Source organism: Ochotona princeps, chromosome 1 (assembly GCF_030435755.1).
Source record: "Ochotona princeps isolate mOchPri1 chromosome 1, mOchPri1.hap1, whole genome shotgun sequence".
In the NCBI taxonomy this organism is placed as follows: domain Eukaryota; kingdom Metazoa; phylum Chordata; class Mammalia; order Lagomorpha; family Ochotonidae; genus Ochotona; species Ochotona princeps.
In genome coordinates, this window is record NC_080832.1 from 1,331,142 (window position 1) to 1,343,417 (window position 12,276).

Sequence of the window (12,276 nt, forward strand, 5' to 3'; positions counted from 1 at the left end):
CTTCCCCCACAGGGGCTCCACAGGTCCTGAACTCCTGCCCCGAACACCTGAGCACCCCTCCTGGCAGGTACCGGCCCACAGTGCTCCCACCAAAGTCCTCGGACACAGCCTGCGGGCCCTCACCCTGCCCGAGGACCAGCGATTCCCACATTGGATTCTGTCGGATTCAGGCATGGCTTGCCCCACACCCCCGATCCGAGAGTCTTGGTGCAGCTGGCATGCGGCTCTGCTGAGGCCGCAGCATGCCAGGAGAGCATTATCGGCTCAGGCACACGGGTCCACGGTGCTGGGGACACGGTGTGTGTGCGCAGAGCACACACAGTACTGGGAGCAGGGCACCTGGACAAGAGCCAAGCAAGAGGCAGGGGCATGGAACTCGTCCTGGGTGAGGGACTAGGTCTGAGTCACTGGGTGGCATGCTGAGTCTACCAAGTGCAGTTAGCAAACTGAGGTGAGAGGCTCACGGCCCACGAGGCTGTCAGCATTACCTTACGAGGTTAGCATTACCTTCACCAGTGTGATAGCTGGAGCAGGCAAAGTGATTCCTTCTCCCTGGGGTGAGACCCACGCCGGGGCCCAGGTGAAGGCAGCGCCGGCAGCAGAGACCACGCAGAGCACACGGAGAGGGAGGGAGGAGAGACGCAGAGGGTGAGTTCCGTGAGACGTGCTGGCGCCCTGCCCCTGTGCTGTGAGGAACTAGCGGGGCCGGCAGGTAGAGACCAGTGCAGGACAACAGCGTGCCACCAGGGGGCACCACCCAACGGGGCTAGCTGCTTCTGCTCAACAGGTCCAAAGAACAAAAACCAGAGTGTGTCTTCCCGCACCCACATGCACAGCCCTCCGCCTCAGCAGCCGCCTCTCTCACAACAGGTCCTCCTCACACAAGATGTGTGTATGCCAGGCGCCATGCAGGGAACACGGGACTTATCCTTCACAACAGACAACTGGCAGGTGGGCTATTGCCTCGCAAAGGACACAGAGCCATCTCATGCAGCATGCCAACATGACGCCATGCAACTGGGTGAGCCCTGAGCGCTCCTCCAGCACCCAAGCCAAGCCTCGCAGGCTGTGTGGCCTAGAGACAGGTGCACCCTACAGTGTGCAGGACCGGCTCCTGGCGTGTGGATCACGACCACCTCCACACCCCACACCCCCTGCTGAGCCTAAGGGAACAGCTCTACAGATACGGGGCACAGACTGCGGAGTAGGGGCCAGCTGGGAGTTAGCCTGCAGTGCAGCTCACAAGCACCAACATCTGGGGGAGCGGGACAGAAGGGATATTCGTCGGGACTTTGCTATCTTCCCACGCCTTAAGCACTTCCCACACTTCTATGTGCTGAAGCAGTAAAGCACAAGCGTAGAAGGAAGAGGCAACAGCAACCTGCCGACAGCCCGCGCTCCGCTCTGCACAAGCCTGTGGGCCTGGGTCGGCCACACGCACGGAGCGCAGCAACCGCTGTGTGAGCAACACACGACGCACGCAGCAGCCCTCAGCAGCCCTCAGCTCTCTGCTCCTCGCTGCAGCACAGCTCACTGCCCTGTGACCTCCCTAAGGGCTGCACCGCTCCAGCCTCAGGAACACAGATCTGGAGACGACAAGCTGCCGTGCCATCACACCAACGTGAAGCTATGGAGCGCTGACCCCAATGTCTGCCAAGATGCACAGGCCACGTGCCCCTCAGGGACAGGCCACACACCCCTCAGTGTGGCCAGGGACAGGCCACACGCCCCTCAGGGACAGGCCACACACCCCTCAGTGTGGCCAGGGACAGGCCACACGCCCCTCAGGGACAGGCCACACGCCCCGCCACACCCCTCAGTGTGGCCAGGGACAGGCCACACGCCCCTCAGTGTGGCCAGGGGCAGGTCACATGTCCCCTCACACTGCACACACACCCCGGGACAGGATACCTCACTGCAAAGGACTGGCACAAAGCCCCAAGGGCACTGCTCAGCCTCTGCTCACCCACAGTGAGCCTCAGCTCCCCCCCAGAGGCAGCCCACATGCCAGCAGGTTCACATGCAGAATGCACAATCGAGGCTCAGAGAGCGGCAGCAGAGCTCCTGCTGCAGAACTACAACCAGCCACACAACAGGCTCAATTCTCACCCTTTTCCAGAATAACTAGTTGGGTTTCATTTAAATGCAGTTTCTAGAAAAGTCATGCGGATTTGACAGCACAGGGGACACGCCGGCAGCTGTGAGGACTGGTCCAATCCCATGCAGCACACACACGCAGGTGAACACGCATCAACATCTGGAAGGTGCAGCATTTCCCACGGGCGGCTGACACACACCTTCAGCCCGGAAGGTCTCAACCACGCAGTGAAGGACTAACAGGAAAACAAACTTCGTCTGCTGTTTTAAGGTCAAATAACCTCCCTTAGGCCATGACTTTACATATCCACTGTGAAACTGAAAGCGACTGTTTTTAGCTGCTGCCCATACAAAGCGAGCAGTTCTGAGCACACGGCTCCTAGTCTGCCCCGGAGCAGCCAATCTCAGTCTGTGGCAGCAGGGAACCTTTCCTTAGTTTCTCCAAGGCAGCAAGGTGAAGGCTGTCCCTCGACTCTCCCACCACAGCCCTGCAGCGCGGAGGTCCTGACCCCGAGGCTCGCTCCCAGCTCTCACCTGGGCTCAGCTCCACCAGGTAGGGCAGCTTCTCGGGCGGGAGGGCAGAGCCAGTGCCGGGGCCCTCGGCCCGCTCCCTGCCCCGCAGCGGCCTCCCCTCACCATGCTTCTTCACCTTGGCGGGGGCCGAGTCCGGCGGCCTCCTCTTCAGCTGGAACACCAGTATCCCTGCAACGGTACAAAGCAGGTCAGCCCGGGGCCGGGGCCCCAGAGGACGCTGGGCCCCAGCCGGCGGCCAGGCCACGCCGGCCCCAGAGGACCTGTAGCTAACAGATGGCAGAGCACCTGGAGTGAGCACTTAGCAAACTGGCCAGGATGCTACAGACTCCACCGTTTTAGAAACAAATGAAAAGTTCTGTTCGTAAATAAACCTATAATCAGTAAATATATTCACACACTCACATTCAAGTAAATATATAAAACATATTAAAAGTCAATTGGCTTTCATTAGACTCAACTGAATCAACTGAGAATCCACAGGAATTTGATTCAGCTTATCCTGTCTAGAAAAAGTGCTGAACAGGTCAGCGCAGTGGCAGGCTAACTTCTGCCGGACAGTGCCAAGACCCCACATGGGCGCCGGATCGGGTCCTGGCTGCTCCACTTCCCATCCTGAAGCCTCCGGACCCTGAACTTATGCAGCTGACCCTGAAGAAGCTCCCATCAGCTCAGTTCTGGTTGTCGTGGCCATTTCCGGAATGAAACAGCAGATGGAAGATCTTTCTCTCCCTGTAAAATCTGCCTTTAAAATAAAAACAAGAACTTTTTTTTTCAATGGACTCAAATAGGGCCCAGCGCGATAGTCCAGTGGCTAAATCCTTGCCTTGCATGTGCCGGAATCACATATGGGCACCAGTTCATGTCCTGGCTATTCCACTTTGCATCCATGGCCTGGGAAAGCAGTCGAGGACGGCCCAAAGCCTTGGGACCCTGCACCTGCGTGGGAGACCCAGAAGTTCCTGGCTCCTGGCTTCAGATCAGCTCAGCTCCACCCATTGCTGCCACTTGGGGAGTGAACCAACAGACAGAAGATCTTTCTCTCTGTATCTCCTTCTCTCTGTAAATCTGTTTCTCCAATTAAAAAAACTAAATCTTCTCTTGAATATGGACTGATACCCCTCCTAAAACTGGTCTGCGCCTCAGCTGCTGACATATGCCTTGTTAGAGTTATAACCCAGTTTAGGCTATCCTAAAATCTGCCAAGCAAAATAAACTGCTAAATACTAAAATGAAAATAGACACGAGACAGCTGAATAGTTTCCTATAGCCATTTTAAGGTTCTGTGTATAAACTAAAGCTGAAATGTCAATGAAGTAGTCACAGGATGTGCTTAAGAACTTGCATTTTTTTTAACATCTTGGTTACTCAATACCATGTCAATTAATTCCATAATGTTGTAAATTGTCGTTGATGTTATGTTGGGGCTTTTAATTGATCGGGATGATATTCTGCCAGCTCTGCCTTCAGACCAGAGATGGTCTCCCCAAGAAACCGTTGAATTTACCTGGACAATAAGATGCTGGCCCCTATGCTTGGTATATGCTTGCAATGAAAGAATCTTGACTGAATCTGAACTGTAATACTGCAACAAGGTGGAGGAATCCACCATGGGGGGAGGGTACGGGAGGGGTTGGGGGATCCCAGAGCCTATGAAACTGTGTCACATAATGCAATATAATTAATAAAAAATATATACATTAAAAAAACAAAATAAAAGGCAAAAAAAAAAAAAAAGAAAATGGACTGAAACAAGTATTTTTAAAAAGAATTAATTTTAAAAAGTAAACTGATCGAGACAGGGCCAGGGCCGGGGCTGGGGGATCTTCTGTCTACTGGGTCACAGGCCAGATGGTTGCAAGGACTAAAGCTGGTCCAGGCTGAAGGCAGGAGGTGGGCAGGGACCTAAGTCCTGAACCATCATCAACCACTTTTCCAGGTCCATTAGCAGGGAGCTGGGGCTCAAACCAACTCTCAAATATGGAATGCCAGTTACTGCTGCAGCACCACTCACGGGGATAGAAATTGCTCACTGATTGTTTTAAAACTACAGATCTATCTTCAAAGCTGATACGGTTAACTCGCAAGAAATGTGTGCATCTTTAGTAATGCAAAGGCCTTGCACTGAGCAGTAACAGCCAACGTGAAATGTAAGTCTTTACAAGCAAAAAAACAGTTTCATTGGAAACGCTACATTAAACCTTCACCCCTTTGGAGTAGCCAGGGGAAACTGAGCACTGCCCAAGTGGAGCATCCCGAACGGTGGAGCTCGAGTGCTGACCGCACGGGGCATGCCTGGGGAATGCCACACGGACCTCCTGCAGGCACTCGGGCACCTTCAGACCACACCCACAGTGCGCTCACGCACTAGGTACACCGCGCTTCTAGACTTTCCATCCAAGATCCTGAACAGTTCTGGCCCAGGCACCACAGACAAGGACGAGCCCACGTGCATTTGCAAGCCCTGAGTTGCTGGCAACCGTCAGGACTTCCCATGCAGGGACAAGCCCACAGCCCGGTCATGTGGGCCTCATGAGTGCAAACCAGGGAATGCTCAGCTTGCTGAAGGAACAGGTGGAAAGGGGCCCGACGTCACCCGAGGACCTCCTCCGTGGTCGGAGCAGCTGAACGGCTGGCACGATGCCAGAGGAACCCCAAGCACTCACCTTTGTCAGCAGGCCACTCCCTGAAGATCTGCAGCGGGCACTCATCGTCCTCCAGAACCAGTTCCTGGGCACCTCTGTCATCAGAATGCTGGGCTCCCGGAGGAAGCAGAACCTTCGAGAAAAGACACATGGCTATGAATGCACCCAGGCAATCAGCAGCCGCACCTGCACCACAGGTCCCACCCAGCACTATAACCACTCCATCAAAGGAACATCCTAATTAAAGCTGAGGCGGCTGTTACTCACCAGGCCTGCAGACAGAAGGAACCAAACAACTGTCATTTTTCATACATTGTCACACAGAAAAGACACCTACAGTGGCCAACTTTCCAACTTAACCAAAGATAACCTCATTATTGCAGAGTTTAATCCCCCTGGTCCCTAGTCCAGCTTTCCACACTCCAACAATCGCTCTTACGGACTGCCCTGCAGCGTGACACCAGGGACAGGGTCCTTCTCGCACAGCTCTCCACATCTGAAGGTCACTCACGACAGTGCTCACAGCAGGCATGCTCACAAAATCACAGGGCTATGTTGGTTTTATTGTGGTTTTACCATGCTCAAGCCAATTTCTGAATCTTCCAAGAAGCCCAAAACAGCATCAAGTAATAGCAGGAAGTGGCCAGAGGCATTGTCCATCTGGTCACGCCATTCAGTGGGCCCAACCTTCCACTGCAGCCTCGCCCAGCTAGGACACTCAGTGATGCCACATGGGCATGTACTCGTGTTTATTACACGGACTCAAACGGAGCTCAGGTAAACACTGCCCTCCCTGGGGACCCTGAGCACGCCCAGCCACCTTCAGGAGACAGATGCGCAGTGACACTCTCGTTAAACTGACCACCACCCTCTTCACAATGCCCACTGAACTAAGTCTGTCCCAGGCCTTCCCGGCCACACCACCCACGCCCCACCTCCCCTCAGCCTGGCAAGCACTCCCCCACTTCTCTCGCCTCGCAAGCAGCCACACAACCTCAACATATGCGCAGCGCCACTGAGGAAGCCTGGCCTCGGTCCCTCTGCAGGCCAGCGTGGCCACCTAACAGAGAGGACCTCAGACCACCACTGAGCCTCGTATGTCGTCAGCAACACGTAGGTAAATGAAGACTGCTTAACTGGCCATGACGTCTGACAGGAAAGTGAGAAAATCAATTCAATTTACATTGCCAAAGCTTGCGAACAAAGCTGGTGGGGAAACAGAGCAGCAAACCCAACAGAGAGGCCATCAAATGGTCTCAAAGGAACCATGAGCCTTTGTAACCTCAGGCTCGGACCAGCAGGAGACTGCTCCAAGGATAGAGCGCTGACATGATGGCAGGGAGTGGCACCTCTTACACGGAACATTCCTCTGGAAAACACAGGCCACGCCACACAGACAGGCACTCCAGTTGCCGCCCGCAGTGTGCAGAGGCCAGCACAGCAGGCAGTGGGAAGAGCAGCAGGCCGGCCAGCATGCAAAGCACTCTGCACAGCGCCACTTCCCAACGGCAGGCTCAGGAACAGCTCTGCACGGAGCCACTACCCAACGGCAGGCTCAGGAACAGCTCTGCACAGCGCCACTTCGCAACGGCAGGCTCAGGAACAGCTCTGCACGGAGCCACTACCCAACGGCAGGCTCAGGAACAGCTCTGCACGGAGCCACTACCCAACGGCAGGCTCAGGAACAGCTCTGCACGGAGCCACTACCCAACGGCAGGCTCAGGAACAGCTCTGCACAGCGCCACTTCGCAACGGCAGGCTCAGGAACAGCTCTGCACGGAGCCACTACCCAACGGCAGGCTCAGGAACAGCTCTGCACGGAGCCACTACCCAACGGCAGGCTCAGGAACAGCTCTGCACGGAGCCACTACCCAACGGCAGGCTCAGGAACAGCTCTGCACAGCGCCACTTCGCAACGGCAGGCTCAGGAACAGCTCTGCACGGAGCCACTACCCAACGGCAGGCTCAGGAACAGCTCTGCACGGAGCCACTACCCAACGGCAGGCTCAGGAACAGCTCTGCACGGAGCCACTACCCAACGGCAGGCTCAGGAACAGCTCTGCACGGAGCCACTTCCCAACGGCAGGCTCAGGAACAGCTCTGCACAGCGCCACTTCGCAACGGCAGGCTCAGGAACAGCTCTGCACGGAGCCACTACCCAACGGCAGGCTCAGGAACAGCTCTGCACGGAGCCACCACCCAACGGCAGGCTCAGGAACAGCTCTGCACCGAGCCACTTCCCAACGGCAGGCTCAGGAACAGCTCTGCACAGCGCCACTTCGCAACGGCAGGCTCAGGAACAGCTCTGCACGGAGCCACTACCCAACGGCAGGCTCAGGAACAGCTCTGCACGGAGCCACTTCCCAACGGCAGGCTCAGGAACAGCTCTGCACAGCGCCACTTCGCAACGGCAGGCTCAGGAACAGCTCTGCACGGAGCCACTACCCAACGGCAGGCTCAGGAACAGCTCTGCACAGCGCCACTTCCCAACGGCAGGCTCAGGAACACACACCACATTCGTCCTAACCACAGGCTCTGCTCGCAGGGCCTGCCTGATCTCTGCAGGAGCGCTTGCCAAGGACTTGTGCAAAGAGCAGCCTCCTGCTTCCTCCTTCACTGCCAAGCAGCAAGTGCCCCACGCTGTCTTCCACACTGCTGACTGCTGCTCCAGAGGGAACGTACAATGGCCCTAATGACCCAAGCCCACTGCCTTCACCCCAGTCGGGCACGAGACAATCTCTGGGTCCAGATCCCACCGTGGGCATGCCTGGCTCGTTCTATGAGGAGTCATCTGCAAGTACTATTTCCACGCAGTGCGGACTGAAGAAAGGAAGCCGTGCAGCACCTCTATAAACTCCCAGGCTAGCTCGCCCGCCCAGGCCCCGCCTCAAGGCAGCCTGATTCGGATACCGGCTCTCTGAAAACAGTCAAACCAGCCCTCTCCTCTCAGAAGTCTCCTGCCTTCCCGCCTGCCCAAGGCCTGGGCCCAGCACTTTCTCAGCACCTGCACTCAGAACAGGCCTGCAGGCTCCTGCTTGGTTTAAGATGACTGCATTTCCAAAAACACACTTCTTTCAAGCCATATTTGTAGGTTAGCTGGCATAGATCTAATTTATGATGTCTTGGTTTGACACCGTCTTTAGTAGTCATGTGCTTCTTGTTACCGCTATACACACCACACTACAAAAACACGATCTTGTAGAAATCCAATCAGGTGTTTATTTTATATGTTACAAGTAAATCTGCAAAAATAAAATCTTAAAAAAGGAAAAAGTAAATCTGCCACCATGCTTCCAAACACTGTACCTTGTGTCCCTGGCTGCCACTGCAGGAACTCCACAGCACAGCAGCAGGCAGGCAGCCAGCCACCAGGCGGCCCCCACTGCAGGAACTCCACAGCACAGCAGCAGGCAGACAGCCACCAGGCGGCCCCCACTGCAGGAACTCCACAGCACAGCAGCAGGCAGCCAGCCACCAGGCGGCCCCCACTGCAGGAACTCCACAGCACAGCAGCAGGCAGACAGCCACCAGGCGGCCCCCACTGCAGGAACTCCACAGCACAGCAGCAGGCAGCCAGCCACCAGGCGGCCCCCACTGCAGGAACTCCACAGCACAGCAGCAGGCAGACAGCCACCAGGCGGCCCCCACTGCAGGAACTCCACAGCACAGCAGCAGGCAGCCAGCCACCAGGCGGCCCCCACTGCAGGAACTCCACAGCACAGCAGCAGGCAGACAGCCACCAGGCGGCCCCCACTGCAGGAACTCCACAGCACAGCAGCAGGCAGGCAGCCAGCCACCAGGCGGCCCCCACTGCAGGAACTCCACAGCACAGCAGCAGGCAGACAGCCACCAGGCGGCCCCCACTGCAGGAACTCCACAGCACAGCAGCAGGCAGCCAGCCACCAGGCGGCCCCCACTGCAGGAACTCCACAGCACAGCAGCAGGCAGACAGCCACCAGGCGGCCCCCACTACAGGAACTCCACAGCACGACAGCAGGCAGATAGCCACCAGGTGGCCCCCAGGACCCTCCAGCCTGTCTACCCTGCTTACTGGCCAGGTTCTGTTTTGGGCCCAGTGTCTGTCCTCCCCTACCTCGATTAGTCCTTGAAATTCCCTTATCTCCACACAAATCCTTTTCTGGGTCCCAAGTCTCCCGCTGTCCTAGCCCAATCTATCATTTCGCTGGATAATGACTGAGAAGGATGCATGACAGTTCTGGGTTTTTCATGTTTTTTTTTTTTTTAAGATTTATTTTATTTTTATTACAAAGTCAGATGTACTGAGAGGAGGAGAGACAGAGAGGAAGTGGAGCTGCCGGGATTAGAACCAGCGACCATATGGGATCAAGGCGAGGACCTTGTCCACTAGGCCACGCTGCCGAGCCCTCATCTGTTTGTTTTTAAGAATCTGTGTCTTTACTTGAACCTTGGAGCTAGAGAGAAAGAGCAAGAGCCAGAGATAGTGAGAGATCTTCCACTGATTCACTTCCCAGATGGCCGAAATGGCCAGAACCGGGCTAGGCCAGAGTCAGCAGCTTCACTGGGGTCCCCCACATGGGCTCAGGGGCCCAGACACTTGAGCTGTCCTCTGCTGTTCCCCAGGCTAGTGACAGGGAGCTGGGCAGACAAGACTCCAATCGGTGTCCACATGGGATGCTGTGGCTCCACCCGCCACGCCACAAACCCAGCCCTGTTGTTTCTGCCGAGAAGGGTTTGAAGCATCCTTATTTTACTCACCTGATTGCTTGATCAATCTAGAAGAAAAACCATTTCACTCTACATTTAAGAGTATTACTTCACAGCATTCCAAAAAGACTGCACCAATTTTAATCCCTAATCTTTATTTAAATGAAATCATTTTATCCTTTCCCCCTAGTTTTCTGCATTTTCAAAATAACATGCTTTGGTTTGGGTCTTTCCAAGGAATTGTCCCAATGTCCTGCAGGGCTTGCAACCCACAGCGCACAGTGTGGCAGCCATGGGTGTCCACACCTTCGTCCCCACCTCCTCTGCCTACATTTGGGATGGCCTACGGTAAGAATGTAACTTCTTCTTCTTCCTGTGTGTCTACCTCCCACTCCTGTCAACAGCCAGTCCACACCCTGCCCCCCCCACCCCCGCAAGCGCTGTCTTTTCCAGGAAGTCCTCCTCTGCCTCTTCCGGGACAGCCCTCCCCTCACTCCAGAACTGTGCTGTGCGTACTGCTCACTGCTCTCCCCAGTCGGCCTCCATGTCCAGCAGGCCCAGCACAAGTCACGGCATCCCAGCCATGTACTCAGCTGTGTCGAGCAGCAAAACCCCACAGAGCAGGAGCCACAAGTCCCACTGGAGGTCTTGCGGTGAGGGCAGTGGACCAACGTGCCCAACACTCATTCTCCCTTTCTGGGAGGAGTTGGTCCACCAAGCTTCTGGAACAGCTGTTCACAACACCCTCTGCGGAAGCCCACTGCCATCTGCACAGCCTCCAAGGCCTCTCGCTCTGTGGCACGCGGCAGGCCCCGGCCTCTCCTCCCGCAGCTAGGGAAGCCCACTGCCCTCTGCACAGCCCTCTAACAGCTCCGACACTCTCACTCCTACACAGTTCCACCAGGTTTGTTTCTTAGCTTTCATTTTAATGTGAGCAAAGCACTTGAACACTGGAATACATGCTCCAAACGATGGCTCTATTAGCCATGCCCCACCAAAGAGAACAGACAGATGTTCAGCAACAAGGTTCTTCTGTCAAACGCCATCTGCAGCTAACAAAGAACGGACGATGCTCACTTCAGGAACTAAGCCAGTGAAGAGCTGCACACTGCTGGTGGACAGGAGCACCGAACAGACGCAGCCAGACCGGCCTCACCCAGACGCTGACACGGGGAGGCCAGGCACCGTGAACACGGCACCTGCTCACAGGAAACACACAAACAGACTGGTAGTTGGGCACTTCCTTCAGCGATGACACTTCCACCTCCAACAGAGCCTCTGCACAAGGCACATCCACAGACACGCGTGTCCACGACTGCTCTCCGCAGCTCTTCACGTGGAACCCAAGACTGAGCAGCAGAGGCAGCACAAATGTCCACTAGGCAAACCACCACACCCAGTCCAGGGACCACACCTGCTGGTCCGCCGGGCCTGGGGGGCAGGGGGCCACAGCAGAGCTGACCCAGTGCCCGGGGTGAGGGGTGTCTGCCAGCAGGAGAGCTGCCTCACCTTCCCCAGCTCCCGAGCAGAAAACTCCACTCCACTTCTTGAGTGCTAGAATCAGAAGTAACCTTTATCTCCAAGAACTCACATGACTACTGAAGTTATTAAAGGTAAAATCCAATGACCCATGCAAGCGAAATGTAAATGGAAGGACACGTGACAAAATGCCGATGGCTTATTGGTAACTGACAGGGCTAGAAGGGATCTTCCTTTTCATATTTTTCTATTTGATGTAGTAACCAACAAGACTTCTATCCTGAAAAAGAGACTTATATTTTTACAAATGTCGAACACATAGTTTTAAGTGATCAGCTGCTAAGTAGACAGTGGGGAGGTCAGTCCAGGTCTAACAAGCTAAATCCAAACTCCTGGGCCTGGCACAGTAGCCCAGCAGCTAAACTCCTTGCTTTGCACATGCCGTGATCCCATAAGGGTGCCAGTGCGTGTCCCAGTGTCCCCACTTCCCATCCAGCTCCCGGCTTGTGGCCTGGGAAAGCAGCTGAGGATGACCCAAAGCCTTGGGACCCTTGGGAGAGCCAGAGGAGGCTCCAGGCTCCTGGCTTGGATCGGCACAGCTCCAGTCATTGTGATCACTTGAGGAATGAATCAACAGATGGAAGATCTTTCTGTCTCTCCTCCTCTCATAAAGATATACAATCTGACTTTCCAACAGGAATAAATAAATCTTAAAAAGAAAACTTCTGGCATGTGTCAAATGGACTCAGCATACACAGTGGGGACCCTGAGTGGGAACACGCCGTGGCCTTGGCGGACGTGGCAAGCACGGCGTGGCCGTGGAGGTCTCAGCACACAC

The 12,276-nt window shown here is 55.4% G+C and overlaps 1 protein-coding gene across 2 annotated transcripts in view; it reads right to left on the reverse strand.

Annotated features, from left to right (window-relative positions):
* The window catches only part of AFDN (afadin, adherens junction formation factor), a 126,615-nt gene that overhangs the window by 57,295 nt on the left and 57,044 nt on the right, over positions 1–12,276 (reverse strand). For both annotated transcript variants that reach the window (XM_058674117.1, XM_058673672.1), the window contains exons 7-8: positions 5,295–5,406; positions 2,632–2,799 (exon numbers count right to left, since the gene is read on the reverse strand). In XM_058674117.1, coding sequence (XP_058530100.1) covers positions 2,632–2,799; positions 5,295–5,406 — 280 coding nt within the window. The remainder of the gene's footprint in view (positions 1–2,631; positions 2,800–5,294; positions 5,407–12,276) is intronic.